The following is a 20,595-nucleotide window of genomic DNA, read 5'->3' as shown; positions in this document are numbered from 1 at the left end:
GGACATCATCATCATATTATCTGCTTTATGACTAGATGTTGGAGCATCCACACCGGAAAGAGAGGTACAAATTAATATACTAACAAGTTGCCTGTGCCGGCACGGGATTCTAAACGGGGTAGGGATGAGGATGGCAAAAATGCAAATGGCGTGTTCTTTCATCAAGCCAGCAAGCTGGGAGCAACAATTTGTATTTATTGCCACATCTGATGCAATTTAAATGCTCTAATGGTGGCAAGGTGCTCCATTTGAAACAGTTTGTTCTATATATGTGGCTTTTTTTATGCCAACTTCAAAGACAGTGACCAATTCCAAATTAATAGTAACATATCATATATTTATCCCAACGCCTTTTTGAAAAGAAAAAAACGGGGGGATAATGCAATCACCTCCGTCCTTCCGTCTCTCTGTCTGTCTGTCTGTCTGTCTGTCCATCACGCTATCTTCTCCGAAACGGTTGAGCATAAATTCACCAACCCTGGTATTATGATCATCACATGGCACAAAGGTACAAGAGCAGTGTCACTTTTTGGCCCGCCTCGGGGGCCGGGTCAAAAGGTCAAATACCAAAAGATGCAATTACGGCCACATTTAAATAATTTTTTCAAATTAAACTTTGTACATGCAATCAACATTGGGGGACGCATGAAATATGTAACGATATTTTGGATTTGATCCCTGGTTCATGCCCCAGTGTGTTGGGACTTTATATCATAGGGGTCAAAACGGGAAAAAAAAATTAACTCAGAATTTGATATTGTGTCATTCCTGGTGGAACTATTTGCCATCTTTCAACTCTGCTTCAAGTGGGAAGCGTGGGGATTTGCAATGCATCATTTATAACTTCTCTCGAGTCTTTTTTTTTTGTTTGGGGGGCGCGTGGTGGTAGAAGGGTGGTGTAAATCTGATCCCTTGTTCATTGTTCTTGTTTTTCTTTGAGAGAAACAAACAGCAGTCAGGAATGCCTTGGAGATGGTGCAGTTTGTTTGGTGTTTTACAATCCATGCTTCCATAAATAATGCCTGAATTTTGAGGATAGTCAGGGCAGGATTTTGAAAAAAGTTAATGCTGCAGGCGTTTCATGTTGAAAGTTGTCCACCAGCTTTTTAAACATAATTTTTTATTGGTGAATTCATAAAAATTGTCTCCCTTGCTCATATTTGAGTTTTAGACCTCGACAAGCCCCGTAGATTAGCATCCCTCAACTCGGCAGCTGTATTCGTCTGAAGTTAAGTCTGGTGTTTTCTCATGGATTTACATGTGTACGGGATTTGAGTTGCATCCCTTCGACGAGCTTTACACTCTGTAGAAAAAGAAAATCACTTTTTTGCAATATATTGTGATGGTTCTGCGAACCAGCCCCCGGGGTAGGACATCCACACGTGTATGTTCCCAAGGTAGTTATATCATTCACTCGTATAAAGCCCATCTAAAATGATGGGTTGCAAACGTTTATTGGAGGGTACAGCCTCAGCCTAATGTCAGTGTCAGATGTGCTGATTTATATGTCTATATTTATGAGACATCCTACTGACGTAAATAAATGACCACTCGTTTTACTCTGTACACATTGCACATCATTTGCAGTGAATTTCACCTCCCTGCTCCTTGTATTTATTATTATTTAAAGAAAAACACGCTTCTGTACACCGCCATTGAGGCTCAGTTTGCAAGCCACCATCTACAATTCCAATAGAAGAGACATAACTAGAACGGCACTCGATATAGAGCACACGTCCTCCATCCAGGCTGAACAGATTGTTTTATATCCCACTAATAGGCCGGATCTGGATTCGGACCTGAACTAAAATGGAATCGGCTTGTTCTTGTCACCTACCCAACCTGTCCACCAAGTTTCGTCCGACTCCATCCTCAACTTTTTGAGATATCATGCTACATATAATTTTTGACCCTATCTCTTTCTTCACCGTTGAATTATCAGGCCAAAACCGATATATAGCATGATATCTCAAAACGTTGTGGATAGATTTGGACTAATCCCGGTGGATGAGTTGGGTAGGTGACAAGGACAAGCCATTCAGATTTTGGTTCAGGTACGATGCAGATCCAGCCTATTGGTGGGATAAAAAATGAACTGTTCAGCCTGGTATGTAGTATGCGCTCTTCCGAGTGCTGTTCTCGTTTAGCATGCTTTTTAAAGGCCTTTTGTGATACCCTTCCCTTTTCCAAGTAAGATTACTTCCTATTTGGTCACATTAAATTGCTTTTATTGGCCTACAAACATTAATGTCAGTAACCTTTTCCTTTTCCCAATGGCAGCTATTTTGGTGACAGGGAGAGGGAAATTTGGGTGACAAAAGTTCTAAATTGAACTTAGCAGACAATTATTCTGAATTTGGCACCCGCGAATAATAAGTTAAATACATTGTCTATCAATTTTAACACGGAATGCCTACAGGTATCTTTTCTAAGCACCTTTTTGAACTCCTGCCATGATGAGAACGGTGTTGGCAGATTCCAAACTTTTTTGAAATCACTGCAGCGATCTGTCTAAATTTGATTCTGTGCCTTGTCATTTTAATAATACATGATCCTTCTGACTCACACTCAGGGTTGATGTCGAGATTGCTTCTAAATAATTCAGCTCACGTAAAGGGTTAATTAGTCTGTGTTTGAGGCTGGGCCCGGATGAGTTTTGTGTGAAAAAATCATTGGGAGTACATTGCCTGTCTGGAATACTTAACATGCGAAATGCAAAGTATAAAGAGTCATATTAGGAATGTTGAATCTTTCCTAACAACTTTTCTTTATTTAAATTGTGCTGAAACACTTTTCCTTGAATATTTGCTCATGCATACTAATCATTCCTATTTTGCTGGATTCCTATTCATATTCGATGATTGTGCTTAAATATCTGTAAAGTACCATATTTCGTTGAGGATTAATCATCATGTTTTCAGATTCTTCCAGCAAATCACTATAAGACTCCAACTACTTTAACGGCCCCATTTAATACCACGTTGCGTTATGCGGTCAGCCGCATGAGTTTTCCACCCCCACCCTCCAATATCCTGTGCATCTTCTCTCTGCACCTCACCTCTCTCATGTCCCTCCCCACCTCCTCCTTCCACCTCAATTTTAGTCTGCATCTTCTCCTGCCAGCTACATCCATGTCAAAGACCTGTCTGACCACATTTCCCTTCTCCCTCCTGAGCACATGACTTAACCATTGCAGATGTACCTCCTCTTCCTTTTTGCAAATGCCTCTTACTCGTGCCTACCTCCTGATATCACCATTCTTCTTTATTTCCCTCAAATACATCTTTATCAGCCCTCTCAGCATCTCTATATCCATGCTATGCAACAATCCCTCTTTTTCCTTTGCCAAGGCCCAAATGGCTTAACCCTTCGAGTACGGATGACGTCCAGTGCCGCAACCCGCAAAAACGTTTTGTGTACGGATGACGTTACTCCACGTCATCGACGATACCTATAAATAGATCGTCGGTACGTGGTTGCATTCCCGTAATGCCAAATTAATCCCGTACCAGGGGTATTTTTTATCAAAACAAAATCCCGTACTCAAAGGGTTAATGGTCATCAGTCTCTCTCTCACCTTGAAAACCTCCACCACCTGCTGTACAAATTCCCAATCCAAAGCCCCCTTCGTTCTATTCTGCCTGCCCTTCCTAGTTCCCTTGCACCATTGCATGTCCACCTCGTTCTTTGCAAACAAGCTTTCCAACACACTTCTTCTGTTTAGAAGATCTACAATCTCCCTACCTTTCCCTGTCAAACTTTGAACATTCCAAACTCCAATTACAACCTTACTTTACCCCTCACCCCAGTTGCTTTAACAGAAACCAAATGACAAGCTGGTGCCCGCTTACCCACACCTGCTCTGGATCCAGACATAGCGGTGCCTGTTGCCCCTCACCAACCTTGTCGAGTGAGGCCCAACCCCGTTTTGGGATGGTGCCATTAACACCGGATGACCATTGATATCCCCAAACATGGATGATAAAAGATTTGAAATCAGGCTTCCATCTCTCAAACTACCTGTCAACCAAGAATAAGTGAAGTGAACTGCCCCAGTTTTTGTCATAGTTTCCTTGTCTTAGGTCCACCCAACACATCATAGCAGGCTCACTTTGCACAGTTGTTAGGACGGTCTTCGATAGTGGAACTGTCCCTCGGATGTTCGAGACCAGTGTCCCAAGGAGAGGCTCTATTTTCACTTCACATGATGGAAGTGTGATAAGATTTCAAATCAAGAACTCCTCAAAGATAGTGAGCTTTATTGTAATAAATCCTCCACATCATCTACAAAAAGGAATAATAACATATTTAGTATGCGTTCATAGAATGTGCCCTATGTAAAGAAGGTCAAAAAAGCGTCATTTAAACTTACCAGCTCAAATTCAGTCACAAGTAAAGGCAATCCCCTCGCTGTCTCAAGCCACCCTTTTATAGGCATGGCAAACCGCTAGGGAGGGAATTACACAGATCTTCGCCTTTTATTTCATCACATTCTCCCTCCAATTAAGTTTCCAGCAAGCTCGCATTGGGAATAATACAAAACTACTGAATATAAAAAGCACCAAAATCAAACGTTCACTAACTGAGGATAAAGGAACCTACAATCCCAAACGAACCGGCTTTCGACTCTCTCTGCCAGCACGGGTGCGATAACCGCCAGAATCGGCTCGGCCGGCACGGGTACGATAACCATCAGAAACAGTTTCAGAATCCACAACGTTGCGCAATTCCGAACTCGGAGGATCGACATCCAGACCGGGCACCGGCGCAGGTCCACATGAATCGGGACACCATAGGGCAGCGTCGGACCCGAGGGAGAAGAAGAATCAGCGGCCGGTCCCAATGCGGATGGCTCATCCGACCCCGCAACATTGCCGTCACTAGCGCCGGGACATGGATCCTCTCCACACGGAACTACAGACTTAGCATTTAATATAGAATTTTTTTTTCTTCTTGACTTGGGTTTACTTTCTGAACTCAGTATATCAATCTGGTGAGTTTATTTTACCCTTCGGTGATGTCTTTGTTGAAAGAACCATGTCACTGATTGTCTTTCGCAGCAAGAAGTCAATAACAGGATTATATCACAGGTGGCGTGACAAAATGTAAGGACAGGTACATTTGACGATTGGCTTCACAATCGGGTATATAAGGGTTGTTGCGTTCTGTATTAGTGGAAAACATCTGCTGCACGTCTACAAAAGTTATTGCCGCTTCCTCTGGAGATGGTCCGTCAACTTGACAATGCTGTTTGTCATGGAGTGGTGGCTTTACGAAATTCTGGCATGAAACAGCGTGCTATTGCTCGGCAGTATGGCATCACTCAAGGTCAGGTGTCAAAGATCCTGAAACGAAATGCTCAGAGGGGTGTCCCTCCTCCAATACCGAGGCCAGGACGTCCACGCAGAACCACAAGGAGAGATGATCGCCAGCTGCACCGGTTAGACTGCAATGGGCGTACCAAGTCAGCTAATCGGCTTAGGGCTGAGTGGCAGCAACTGACAAATGTGCCTGTATCCAGAAGGCTAGTCAACCAACGACTGGTTCAAGCAGGCTATCGTGCCAGGCGTCCCCTGAGAAAGCCACGCCTGACCAGACAACACAGCCAGCCCCGATTGCAGTGGGCCAGAGAGCACCGTCAATGGCAGCCAGGACACTGGAATCACGTGACCTTCAGTGACGAGTCTAGATTTCTGGTCTATCGTCAAGATGGCCACGTCCGAGTGCGCAGACAAGTGCATGAAGCCCACAACGAAGATTGTATAGTGCCAAGAGTCCAAGCTGGAGGTGGTGTGGTGACCATTTGGGCTGCTTTTCATGCAGGGGGCAAAACTGACCTGGTTGTTCTGAATGGAAACCTGAACCAGTTCAAGTACAGGGTCATTCTGGAAGAAACATTCCTTCCATTTGCTCATGCAGCCTTTCGAGGAAACTTTGTCTTCCAAGATGACAATGCACGGCCTCATCGTGCTCGCATGATCCAACACTTTCTTGCTGACCGTGGTGTAGAGCATATGGAGTGGCCTGCCATGTCCCCGCATATGAATCCGATAGAGAACTTGTGGGCAGAATTAACGCGTCAAATCGACAACCTGGACCAGCAGCCTGCCTCTGTGTGGGAATTGCAGCAGACTATTGTCACTGCATGGCAAGCGATTCCTGTCCACACCATGGCAAATCTCGTGAACAGCATGCCTCGACGTGTACGTGCTCTCCTGAATGCTCGTGGGGGTTACACGAAGTACTGAACTGTAATTTTACTGTCCGTAATCCCAGTCATAATTTAGCTTTTGTTTTTGTTGAAAAAAAAATTGGCTAATGTGCAAAATAAAGAGATACTTCTGGAAAACGTACAGAAGTTTAACACAGTACTGTCCATGAATTGAGTTCGATATCAGTTCACATCACTTCCAAGGATCAATTTATTTGCTTCGAAATGTCAAATGTGGTTTTTGTTTCTTTTAAATGTCACATTAAGCCTGGTGTTGGGCTAGCGGCTAGGGTGCCAGCTTAGGATCCTAGGATCCTGGGTTCGAATCCCGGTCGATCGCTGAATTAACGCCAGGGGGGTTGACTCAGCCTGTCATCCTTCCGAGGTCGGCAAATTGAGTACCAGTTCACTGGTAATTCCCTGCTTGTCGTAAAAAGGCGACAAAAAGGGTTGGCGGCAGGAAGGGCATCCGGCCGTAAAACATTGCTTCAAAAGGGGGACCAAAAAACAACAACAACCACGGTCCCCGAAAAAGGCCAACCCCCGCTTTGCGGGGGGAAATGGCCTCTAAAGGTGGTTTTTAAATGTCACATTAACAAAATCTAGAATAATTTCAACATAATTCCAATGAACTTTTGGTTCTCAGTCATCTTGAAAAGTAAGTTCACCCCCACAAAAAAAAAATCCATATTAAATGCCAAGTCTGTAGATGTCGCACCGAGACAGTCGTCATACGTCCGTCAGGCATCCAAACGTGGGCGTATTCCAGATTAGCCTCCAACACGTGTACCCGATCACCAACGGTTCGTACTTCCTATATCGGACCATCCGTTTCAAGAATGCGGGCCCGGGCTCGGACAGCCAGCCTGGCAAAGATTGACCACTAGCGCTGCGTCTTTGATAACGAAACATTCGATCATGTGGAGTTTCATTTGTAGCAGTGCACAGCAAAGTACGGATGGCATGTGAAGCTTCAGGTAAAACCTGTACCCACTGATGAGGATCCAATCCCTGAGTCCTCAATGCCATTTCCACAGCCTTCCAGACAATAGCATTAAATTGCTTGACCTTCCCGTTCCCCCTGGGGATTATACGGAATAGTCCGGCTGGCCGCAATGCCCCGTTCGAGAAGAAAGGTCTTCACCTCCTGAGACATGAACGCAACCCCCCTGTCAGAATGGATAAAAGCCGGATATCCGTACAGTAGAAACAGCTGGCGCAAGCATCGGAGGACCGTCGCGGATGACATGTCAGGGTAGCGGAACGCAAAGGGAAATCGTGAATACTCATCTACAATCGTGAGCATATAGCGATTCGGCCCCGACGTGGGTAGAGGTCCCTTAAAATCGATACCCAACCTCTCCCAAGAACGGCTGGCTTGAATCAAAGTCCCCATTGGTGGTTTGTAGAAACGTGGCTTTAATTCTGCACACACCGAGCATGAACGGCATAGTCGTCGGACATCATCCACTGAGAAAGGCAAGTTACGGCAACAAACAAAATGAGCAAGATGCGTCAACCCCAGGTGGCATAAAGATTCGTGAATGACTCGCAGATCGTCGGACATCATGCCCGCTCAGACTGGTCTCGACAGCACACCGGCTGCCGAATTGTCGCAACCCGGGTGGTAGATTATCTCATAGCAATAATCTGCCAATTCTATCTGCCATCTCGATATCTTGTCATTCTTAATGTGTTGAGCATGCCGATAGTCGTACATAAAAGCCACTGTTGATCAGTCATTAATTGAAACCGTTTGCCTAAAAGAAAATGTTGCCATCGCCTAATTGCCTCAACGATAGCGTACACCTCCTTTTCGATAGCAGAGTGTCTTCGCTCACGGTCGGTCAAGGTGCGTGAGAAGAATGCCACCGGCTTCCCCCCTACCCACCCCCCCCCCCCCCCCTCCTGACCCCCCAAGTGAGCGTCATTGCGATAGTGCAATCTGAGGCGTCTGTCTCGACCAGGAATGGTATTGTCTCGTCAATGGAGGTCACGCAGGCACCTGCTATGTCATCCTTCAATTGTTGAAAGGCGACCTTGGCACTCATCGTTAGAGGAAAAGCTTTACAATCCAGAAGAGGTCAAATCCTTTCTGAGTAGCCTTGTACCCACCGTGAATAATGAGCAAATAGCCCCAAGGCGTGACACAAGGACCCACAATCACACCGAGCCGCCATGTCGATCAAAGGGCGAAGTTGCTCGGCATCCGGCTTCATCTCGCCTCCGGTCACCATGTACCCACGAAGATCTATCGTCTTGACCGCGTATTTACATTTCTCCTCGTTGAAGGTCAAATTGTACTGTTGCGCTACCCACAAGAATCATTGCAAGTTCGCATCATGGTCCTCCTGGTTGTGGCCGCAAACCGTCACATTATCAACGTACACAAAAATGTCTTTCAAGTGCTCTTTCGCAATAATGTCGTCCATGGTGCACTGAAAGCAAGATACGCCGTTTGTTACACCGAAAGGGAATCGACGAAATTGATAGAGCCTTTGGCCAGATTCAAACCCAGTGTAGGGCCTGTCAGACTCACGTATCGATATCTGATGGTACGCGCTTCTAAGATCCAAGGTGCTGAATACTCGGTACTTAGCCACATCCCGTACCATATCATCCATTCTGGGCAATGGATACGCGTCAAGTTGTGTGAATCTATTAATAGTTTGAGAATAATCCACTGCCATGCGCTGACGATGATTAGCCGTATTCACCACCAACACCTGGGCTCGCCACGGAGAACTACTCGGCTCTATGATGCCCTCCCGCAGCAAATGTTTAGTCTCATCCGCAATGAACTGCGTGTCAGCGCGTGTGTATCGTCTAGACTTTACGGTTTGTGGTTTGCAATCAGCAGTCAGACTCGGAAATAATGCAGGTGGCTCGATAGCCATTTCAGCTAGACCGCAGACCGAAAGAGTATTCTCTCCTTCTCCGAATTGCATCTCCAATTGGCCATGTCTATGCAAAAAATAATGTACTAGAAGCACATCGGCACATAAATTCAGCATTATCATTAATTTTACATCAGGGTACACAACATCATTGACCACCAAATTAACTATGCACATTCCCTTTGTGCGTGTCCACAGGCCTGCCGAGGCCATGTAGATTCGCCATGTAGCCTGGCCGATCAACAATGCGTGACGCTTGACCAAGGCTTGACTGACATAGCTCACGCTGCTGCCAGTGTCTATCAGCGCATCAGCTGCTTTTCCTTCGACGAGCACCGGAAGCACCGCACTGGCGAGACTGCGGGACAGCGTCGGCTCCGCGGAGCTGGAAGCCTGCGAAGTGTTGGTCCCCGCGAGGGTCGTGCATCGCGTTTTCATCGAGCGACAAACCCTTCGCAAAGTGCCCTTTTTTCCACAAGTATGGCACAACGCTTCACGAGTGGGGCAAAGGGCACGTGAGTGCCGACGATTCCCGCAGAAGTAACATTTTGCGTTGTCAGTAGAGGAGGTAGTGGCCGCAGTACTCAGAGCATCCTCTTCAAGAGCCAGCGGAGCGCCAGTCGATCCCGGAGAAGCCGCAGCACCCGCAGGGGGTCGTTCCGGAATAAGTGTCGGCTCTGTGCGAGCCTCGGCGGTGGCCCCCGCTGAATATGTAAGAATGGCCGTACGCCTCTGAGCGAGTCTAGGCGAGCAACAGGACGCGAGCTTGATCATACGCTTCCTGGAGGGTCATAGCTGTTTTCTCGAGTAATCTTGGCCGTATTGCTGGTGACGCTAGACCTGTCACAAAGACATCACACATTAAGTCATCAGTTATCTCAGCTGCCGTCCGAGCCTCAACCATACAGTCCTTGCCAAGTCTTCGCAATTACTGAAGGAACTGTTCTTGAGGCTCCGAGGGGTCTTGTCGGCGTGTAGCGAGCATATGTCTCACGTACATGGCACTCTGAGGCTTTATGTATATTTCTCTGAGAGCAGCCACAGCGGTCTCGTAAGTCTCGCAGTGTGAAATTTAGTCGAACACAGTGTTGGAGACATGGCAGGTGAGTACTGAGAGTTTCTGCTCCTCGGAAATCTCCGGTACAGCAGCAATATAATTCACCAGGGCACGGTGCCAGTGGGCCCACTGGCTCGCGGCATGTGTCGCCTGGGGGTCCCCGCAGAACTCCTCGAGTCTGAGTATCTTGTCCATGGAACTCGAGCGAAGGAGGTGATTACAATAAAATGTGATAAGATTTCAAATCACTAACTCCTCAAAGATAGTGAGCTTTATTGTAATAAATCCTCCATCATCTACAAAAAGGAATAATAACATATTTAGTACGCGTTCATCGAATGTGCCCTAGGTAAAGCAAGCCATATTAAAGATGCCTCATTTAAACTTACCAGCTCAAATTCAGTCACAAGTAAAGGCAATCCCCTTGCTGTCTCAAGCCACCCTTTTATCGGCACGGCAAACTGCTAGGGAGGGAATTACACAGATCTTCGCCTTTTATTTCATCACAGGAAGGTGCTACCTCTTTAAAGCTCTTGAGCCACAGCACTATAAGTAATACGTTATAATATCTGTTTTCCTTTTAGTGATCCCTAGTTTCCATATTTAAGTCCTGGTGTTCCACATATATAATTTTAGGGGCATCTCATTTTATCAATAATAACACAAACATCTGGAGGAGCTTGCAAGTGTTGAAGAACAAGGACACCATGGCAAAGGACAAATTGTACTAGATGGGATATCAACCCTTTTATAAGGCAAGCGCTTGGACTATTTCCTAACAGACAACCTCAGTTCGTATCTTTATTCATGGCAATGGGTATGAATGTTGGGATTGTGATGTAATGGGATGGATATGGAGGTATAATCGCTTATTAAGTTGTTGGAGAAAATGAGTGTTGATATTGGCTACAAGTGTGGAAAAGAGCAAGAGATTGTAGTAGTTTGACAACGTTTTTGGTGATTACATTTCCGTGTGTATGATTGGATTTTGCAGGCGATTCTTTAGGATGTTAGACAGCTGCCGTTCACTTGCTGAACCACAAGGGCCACTGGAAGAGCATCGTGGCATGGTCACTATTCTGTTGGCCAGCAGCCCTGAAGAGGTGTCCTCACAATCACCACACATGCAGGTCAGACTTCGCACCTTTTTCATATGCGTATCCGTATTTAGCTTACAATAGTTGAATAGTAAATAACTGGTGTTTCTGTGAATGTTTGCAAATAACATTGGACCATCAAAATGCTTAAAATATATATTTTGATTTGTAAATTTGAATAATAGTTTGCTTGTATGAACGAATGATTTTGAATGATCGTTTTAAGGCCATTTTCCCCGCTAGAGCAGGGGTTAGCCTTGCGGGCCCCATGACAATCATGGTTCCCTGTTTGAGGCAATGTTTTTATGGCCGGATGCCCTTCCTGACGCCAACCCTTGGCCATGCTCTTACGATGCGCAGGGATACAGTGTACCTATTCTAAATCGGGGTACACACCGTGATCATTCATCCCAGCAAGCTGGTACTCAATTTGCCGACCTCGGAAGGATGACAGGCTGAGTCAACCCCCCTGGCGTTAATTCAGCGATCGACCGGGATTCGAACCCAGGATCCTAGGATCCCAAGCCGGCACGCTGACCGCTAAGCCAACACCAGGCTTGACGAGTACAATATAGTTTATTTGACCTCTCATGTATGTGCTACTCTTGAATGTCTGCAGCTGCAGAGGAACCGAAGTAGGGTTTAAATACCAAAGGGCTTACCTTGTGTAGCTTTTATCGGTTGCTTTATGCAGCTTTCTTTGGCTAGAAGAACATGGGGGGTTAATGCATGGAAATCCGAGCCACCTGGGGTAATTGAGGTGAGAGCTGATTTGTTATGCCCTCCAATTATGTGTGAGAGATGTGATTGGGTCTTTGTGTGTATGTATGTATGTATGTATGTATATGTATATATATATATATATATATATATATATATATATATATATATATATATATATATATATATATATATATATATATATATATATATACATTATATTATACTATACATATATATATATATATATATATAATTATATATATACAGACTTGGCATTTAATATGGAATATTTTTTTTGTGGGGGTGAACTTACTTTTCAAGATGTCTTCGAACCAAAAGTTCATTGGAATTATGTTGAAATTATTCTAGATTTTGTTAATGTGACCTTTAAAAGAAACAAAAACCACATTTGACATTTCCAAACAAATAAATTGATCCTTGAAAGTGATGGAAACTGATATCGAACTCAATTCATGGACAGTACTGTGTTAAACTTCTGTACGTTTTCCAGAAGTATCTCTTTATTTTGCACATTAGCCAAAAAAAATTTCAACGAAAACAAAAGTTAAATTACGACTGGGATTACGAACAGTAAAATTACAGTTCAGTACTTCGTGTAACCCCCACGAGCATTCAGGAGAGCACGTACACGTTGAGGCATGCTGTTCACGAGATTTGCCAAGGCTTGGACAGGAATCGCTTGCCATGCAGTGACAATAGCCTGCTGCAATTCACGCACAGAGGTCGGCTGCTGGTCCAAGTGGTCGATTTGACGTGTTAATTCTGCCCACAAGTTCTCTATCGGATTCATATCTGGGGACATGGCAGGCCACTCCATATGCTCTACACCACGGTCAGCAAGAAAGTGTTGGATCATGCGAGCACGATGAGGCCGTGCATTGTCATCTTGCAAGACAAAGTTTCCTCGAAAGGCTGCACGAGCAAATGGAAGCAATGTTTCTTCCAGAATGGCCCTGTACTTGAACTGGTTCAGGTTTCCATCCAGAACAACCAGGTCAGTTTTGCCCCCTGCATGAAAAGCAGCCCAAACGGTCACCCCACCACCTCCAGCTTGGACTCTTGGCACTATACAATCTTTGTTGTAGGCTTCATGCACTTGTCTGCGCACTCGGACACGGCCATCTTGACGATAGACCAGAAGTCTAGACTCGTCACTGAAGATCACGTGATTCCAGTGTCCTGGCTGCCATTGACGGTGCTCTCTGGCCCACTGCAATCGGCGCTGGTGGTGTTGTCTGGTCAGGCGTAGCTTTCTCAGGGGACGCCTGGCACGATAGCCTGCTTGAATCAGTCGTTGGTTGACAAGCCTTCTGGACACAGGCACATTTGTCAGTTGCTGCCACTCAGCCCTAAGCCGATTAGCTGTCTTGGTACGGCCATTGCGGACTAACCGGTGCAGCTGGTGATCATCCCTCCTTGTGGTTCTGCGGGGACGTCCTGGCCTCGGTATTGGAGTAGGGACACCCCTCTGAGCATTTCGTTTCAGGATCTTTGACACCTGACCTTGAGTGATGCCATACTGCCGAGCAATAGCACACTGTTTCATGCCAGAATTTCGTAAAGCCACCACTCCGTGACAAACAGCATTGTCAAGTTGACGGACCATCTCCAGAGGAAGTGTCAATAACTTTTGTAGACATGCAGCAGTTTTTTTCCACGAATACAGAACGCAACAACCCTTATATACCCGATTGTGAAGCCAATCGTCAAATGTACCTGTCCTAACATTTTGTCATGCCACCTGTGATATAATCCTGTTATTGACTTCTTGCTGCGAAAGACAATCAGTGACATGGTTCTTTCAACAAAGACATCACCGAAGGGTAAAAGAAACTCACCAGATTGACACACTGATTTCAGAAAGTAAATCCAAGTCAAGAAAAACAAAATATTCCATATTAAATGCCAAGTCTGTATATATATATATTGTTACGGACACGACTTACGATGTTGCTTGACCGAGCGGAATGGCCGCCGTGTTCGCACAGTTTACCCGATTCTTCCCCAACTCACCCGATTCCACTCGAACGTTGACCGAATCGCGCTATGCTAAATCAATGAAGGAAAGGACACAACGGCTGGGATTAATGCAACGACACAAGGGGTACAGTTCTCAAGACCTCCGGAGGAGGATATAATTGGTGATGCAGAAACGGGTAGATTACACGGTAAGAGGTAAAGCACAGAAAAGATGGGCACTTAGACACAGTCTTATCTTATCCCCGACAGACCACAGACAAACGGGACAAGACTGACTTACACAGGGATTGATGGCAAGGAAGGGCAGGCAGTCGATAGCACAAGGTGCACCTTGGCTCCGGGACAGAATCAACACGGTCCGGTCCAGAGATGCGGGGAGGTATTGTCGCGCTCGGAGGTGGCGTCCTTTTCTCTCCAAGCTGAGGCGCATCTGACGTCACCTCCCTCTCTCTGCGCATGCTCAGCGGGGAGTGACACGCCCTCGGCTCGTTAGCTCCGCCCCAGATGGAATCGGTCCGCCGCTTCTATTGGGTGCGGGGGTTACCGGGCTCCGCCCTTGACGAGGAGCTGACAGCGAGCCCCTGCGTGGTAACCCCGTCGGAGCACATGTTCAATGGCGGCTAACCAAGCCGGAGTGAGGACGCACACTCCCCGCGCCGCCGCCGCTGTTGTTGTTGTTGTTGTACCATGAGGAAGAGCTGCGGGGAGGTATTGGGAGGTCCTAAACTTTCTAACGGTGCCATACAATCACATTCTGGTGCAACGAAGAGTCAGAATTAATGGAAACGAGTCCTTAACTGACATGGACTAAGAATAACTAGCAAGATGTCCTATAGTTGTCTACGTGAGATGCGGTGGACCTGGATGCGACATTTAATGGGGGAAAAAGGGAGAGGTCGGGTCTACAGAGTGGTGTTTACAGAAAATGGGACTAGGGAATGGGGGATTGGGGATAGTTGGGAAGTATTGGGGAAATAGGGGAATATTTACAAGCGGATATGGATGGAGGCCAATCTCATATCCGCAACATTGCACCCTTCTCTACCTCTGGGCGTCCCGACCCGATAAATTTTTACTTACTTTAGTGTGGCACTCAGATGTAGTTCCCTCTACTATTAACTCAACCCTGAGTGCGACAGTTTTACAGATGTTCACAAATGAGTAAATATGTCCCCCTGCGACGTTGCACCCTTCTCCTCACAGAAACACACCCACAGGATAACCGAATCGCGGAAAGAATCCTCAAACTAAACATACAGCCGGTAGGGAGCATCATTTATACAAGACTACACTGATATTTACACTACGATCCAGGACCTGTTTTTGGAGGAACACATGCAGATGTTATGCATAGAGAGAGCACGCATGCCAGCATCGATACACCAACCCACGAGTGCCCTGTGGCCCTACGGCCTTTAATAATGTGCAGAGCACCCCATCCAAGCACCAAAAGCACCACCCCATCATGTACAGTCAGCACCATCCGGTGCACCAATAAAGTGTTCATAGTCACCGGTGGTGTCGCAGCCGGCCGATGTTCTGCCGCTGGTCTTGCCTTCATGTGGTGTACTTGGCCTTCTTGCTTCTTTAAAAATAAAGAAAGGCGCCAACCGCGTCCATTTCTGAATTGTGGCCGTCAGGGGGGCCAACTATAAGTGGTTCACCTGTATGGCATAGGTGCCACGTTGACCCAGAGGTCCATCAACGGGTGGTGCTTGCCCGCAAAAGAACTGCGGTCCATTGTGGGCGGCCACCAAAATTGCGGTCCATATGGTGTATCGATCCAAGCAGCAAGCAGCGAAAGTGCAGGCCCACAACTGCAGAGCCAGCACCTCTCTCTCCTCTCTCTCTGCCCCAAAGCCAGATCCTCGGAGGTGGGAGACAAAAGAAGAAGACAAGTGAGTAAGGTGGTAAGGGCGCAAAAGTGCACGCAATACAAGGTGATGCACACTGGGGGCACATGGGAACCAGGTGAGACAGGTACGTTCCTACCTTTCCCCCCCCCCCCCCCCACCAGGTAACCTACATTGCCCCTCCCTTACCCCTTACTGTATCCACAAAACACAACACTACCCATAAACATCTACTTTACACATCAACAACGTCCCTACTGTCTTCCCCGTTCCTCCCATAAACCAAATTCGTCTTCTCTCCCTCCTAACCAATCAAATTTGCCATTTCCAACTCTCATCAAAATTTGCCATCTCCAACTCAACATCAAAATTTGCCATCACCAATTCATCATCAGTCCCTCCTAAGGAGGGAGAGATGGAATCACCCCAATGTCTTATCCACGTCGTGATGCGTCTCACAAATCCAAACAGCAATTCTTATTTCCTGCACACAGAACAAAGAAAACACAGGTGTGGAGTCATCATCATCACAGGCAAGTGGCTGCGTATGGTGCGACAGGTTCATCAATCCTAACTATTTCCTAAATGACTTTAACAACTTTACATTACCCGGGGTCTTTCCCTGCCAATCCATTGGCCAACTTACACTATGGGTTCTAAAAACCAATTCCCATTGACCAAACTGTGGTGCTTCTCAATTTGGGGTCTCACTCCCCCGATTCAACACTCGGTGCTCTCGCACAATTTCTGGGCTGTGACGTGTAGCTCTCCCAGCAGGTCTACCCACCTGCACACCTCCACCACTGTAGTTGCCACCCGAGCTTACCTGCTCCTCACCCTAACCTAACTAACTGGGGAAGGCCCTCTCGCACTCTCACCCCCTCAGTGCCCTCTCTGGCACGGGCTGCCCGATCCACACCCGGGATCCTCAGGCACCCACTGACACTAACGGCTCCCAGAGCCCACCTGCGGCCTCACCTGGCCGACAACCTCACAGTGGTGGAGTGCCCAAACCAACTACACACACTAACAGGCTACACGCCCAGCCATTTCCACAACACTAATGCACCCATCCACAATACCATTCTGCAACCGCACCACAAATGCCAATATCCAACCACAATTTACCTATACCCTCTACCTAACACTTACCCTACCCGCCCCGGGTACTCGTGAAAGGGGTCCACTCTTCCCCCATTCACACCTTCGCACCATGCACACCACTCCGTACCACTTACTCCAACTCTCTCCACACCACTCATTCCCTGCTCCATGTATTCCACACACCTGTACTTGCACACCTGTGCTCTCATACTTGGTGCCGCCTGCACCCTTCTCTCCCCCAAGCGCATTCGCGCTGATCCACAACACTCACTACTCATACACTGCTCCACACACCTGTCCAGTTCTCACACAGCATCATCTCATCTAACTACTCCCCTCTGAAACTTGCGCTTCCCAGTCGTCCCTTTAAACTATTGCGCTCCCTCGTCATTATCATCCACTCTAATCTACCTGCGTCCCCTCTGCAGGTATCAGTCACTATCTAAACCTTAACGTTACCTAATGTCATCTCTTCTAGATCCCTACACACAATATATCCTAACCCACCCGGGCTAGTTTTCACTGCCATACACCCCATAAACTATAGCGCATTTGCCCCACTTTTGTGAGTGATGACAGAGTTGCCATCCCACCACATCGGGCATCTCCCACTACCAATTTTGCACATCAAATTTCAACAAATCAAAAATTTGCCAATCACTACCCATCATCTGCCAATCATTACTGCCAATCCTTTGCCAATCATCAAATTTTGTTTTTTTTCTAATTTTGGGTCCAAAACACTAACCTCGTCATTACAGTCTACTTACTAATGCCTCTCGGTGCGCCAATTCACTTCTAAAGCTCGGCTTCGTACAGCCGAGCCATGAATGCGGGTTCTTTTGTGCCGGCGGCTGGATGCGTCCGGCACTCGGTGCAGGGACGGGGGCTTACCCGGGCCGAGATCCCACGCACCACCTCGGCGTGGAGCCATCCCATGGCCCGATCTCGACCTGCCGGAATGCCTCAACAAAAAGTGGTCGCCATGACGACCCTTCCTATCGGGCTGCCCGCTCCGCCTAGTGGAGCACGGACGCGGCCGTTCAAAGCGCGGCCCGGCGTGGATCGCGGACGGCGGTTCTTTCGAAACTGCCGTGGTTCGGATCCCCGCTGGTCCTCGCGGCACGCGAAGCTGCCCGACGCGCACCGAGGGCCCGATTCGGCTATAAGTCGTTCTAACCTCTAACCCGGTTACCGTCGATGCCTCACCTGGATGCTTACAAGCATACGCTACCCCTTTCTTGCTCATACCTCCAGCTGTTCCCATGCTCCTCGTACCTTTCCTTACACACCTCGGTACACTCATTCCACTCACAGACTTGGTCACACACCTGACCACCGAACACTTTGGCACACATTCGTTGGTCGCACACCTCACCAACACACCTCTTCGCGCCCCTTCCTCGGTCACCTCCTCTGTGACAATCACAGGTGTGCTTTCACTCGCACACCCAACCACGTGCCTCACTACCAATTCCAGCGTGCATTCCCACACACGCTCTACCATTCCAGGTGTGCTTCCTTTCTCACCTGTCACAACCAACTCACGCTCCGTGTCACTCTCACTACTCTCACCTCCACTCTCGGTCGCGCACTCACCCTTACTCTCGACAGCACACTCTTTCCTCATGCACCCGTCCGTTACACACCTTTCTCGCGCACACTCTCCCGTTACACCCTCTGTAACACTCACCACAGGTGTACACTCTTCCTTACTTTTGACAGCGCACTCTTTCCCCATGCACCTGTCCGTCACACATCTTTCTCGCACACCCTCTCCCGTTACATCCTCTGTAACACTCACCACAGGCGTGCATTCTCCCTTTACACCCTCCGTAACACTCCTCACTACGCGCTTCCATGTGCTCCCTCGCACACGCGCTACGACCGACTCACTCTCGCCAGCACCCTCACTCCTTGGCACGCACTTTTTCCTCACACACCCCAGAGTCGGACTTTCTCGCACACCTCCTTTTTCGCACACCAGACCTGTCGCACACTTCACCAACGGCCTCTCACGAACACCCGGGTCCATCTCGACCCCCAAGCTCATTAAATCACCTGGCGCATCATACGCACGACCATATTGGTCACCACTTACACCGGGTCCTCTTCCTCTTCGCTTCTCCTCCATCACCTGCGAATCCCTCATCCGGTTAATGAGCACATCATCACGATCCGAACACAGACTTTGGACCAATTCTTTTACTTCCTCCTTTATCTCTTTCTTATCCTCTCTCCGTCGCTTCTTAATTTCGCTCACCCCTTCTTCCACTTCTTCTAATTTCTGCTTCACCTCTTTTATTTCCCGGTACGTCTCCTCAAGTTCGTCCTCTAAGGCTACCTTGACCGTTTCCATGTGCGTCCTCACCTGCCGGTCCTTCGTCTCCATTACCTCTGTCACCTCGTCCAACCTCGTTGTCAGTCCCTCACGTACCATCTGACATTGCCTCTGTGTCGCTACCAAGTCATTTTTTAGGTCATTTTGTGTCGCTTTTAACCCTCCTATTACCGCTGTGTTCTTCTTTACCTGGTCCGTTAGTTCTTTTTGTCCCTCCGTCAGCTGTTCCACTCCCAGCGTCAACTCCTCTATGCCACCTTGCAATTTTACAGTCCCCTTTCTCACCTCCTTCTCCATGTGCTCCTTACAGTGCCTCACCTCCTCGCGCACTCCTCCGACCTCCTCACTCACCCCTCTTCTGATCTCTTCTCCCATCACTTGCATCTCCTGCCCAGATGCCACCCTCATCTGCTCCATTTCCTCCCTGTGAGCATCCATTTTAGTTTCTACCCCCATTCTGACCCCCTCTATCTGCTGCCCCATTTGTTTAACTTCCCTTTCCGCTTGGTCCCTCATGTCCCTCAATTTGCCTTCCATACTGATTCTAACCCCTCTAACCCCTTTTGCATCCCTTCCATTTGATTCTCTTGAGCGGCCATTCTGTTTTCTACCCCCATTAACCCCTCCTGTATTTCCCCTAATCTATTGTCTAATCCCTCTATTCTACTCCCTAACCCTCTGATCTGGGCCCCCATCCTTTGTTCTAACCGTTGGCTATTGGCCCCCATGTCGCCCCCCAATTCGTCCCTCATTGCCCCCATACTGTTTTTCAAACCTCCAATTTGGTCTCCCATTTGTCCCATAAGGGCCCCCATCATTCTGTTTTCCATTTCTTCATTATTCTTGTCCATAAGGGCCTTCATTTGCATAAAAAAAAGGTTCAAATCCACCGGTGGCGCTACTACCGTCGCGGGCGCGGTCGCCGTGGCCATGTGCGAGGCGCCATTTTGCGCGCCCGTAACCTCGTGCGCGACAACGCTATTTTGCGAACCTGCCACCCTCACTGCTTCGCTCTCCTCTTGTCCCTCAATTTGGTCCTGGATCGAACCTGCCTCACTCTCCTCTACCGGAACCCAGCCGTCTTGATCTGCCATAGCGCGACTTTCAAAATTCGGGTTTTTATTTTTGTAAAACACAATCAAATTTCGCCGTTAATAATTTCGAGCGCGTGAAGCGCGCTTCGGGTCCGATCTCACTCCCCGACACCAATTGTTACGGACACGACTTACGATGTTGCTTGACCGAGCGGAATGGCCGCCGTGTTCGCACAGTTTACCCGATTCTTCCCCAACTCACCCGATTCCACTCGAA

At 47.6% G+C, this 20,595-nt stretch overlaps 1 protein-coding gene across 1 annotated transcript in view; it reads left to right on the top strand.

The window, feature by feature from the left end:
- The window catches only part of SMG5 (SMG5 nonsense mediated mRNA decay factor), a 290,371-nt gene that overhangs the window by 228,215 nt on the left and 41,561 nt on the right, over positions 1–20,595 (top strand). Inside the window, exon 22 of the mRNA XM_068106896.2 lies at positions 11,160–11,295. Within this exon, the coding sequence (XP_067962997.2) occupies positions 11,160–11,295 (136 nt within the window). The remainder of the gene's footprint in view (positions 1–11,159; positions 11,296–20,595) is intronic.

The sequence above is a fragment of the Myxine glutinosa genome, chromosome 2 (assembly GCF_964187855.1).
Source record: "Myxine glutinosa chromosome 2, kmMyxGlut1.1, whole genome shotgun sequence".
NCBI lineage: Eukaryota > Metazoa > Chordata > Myxini > Myxiniformes > Myxinidae > Myxine > Myxine glutinosa.
This window is presented reverse-complemented; position numbering and strand designations above follow the sequence as displayed.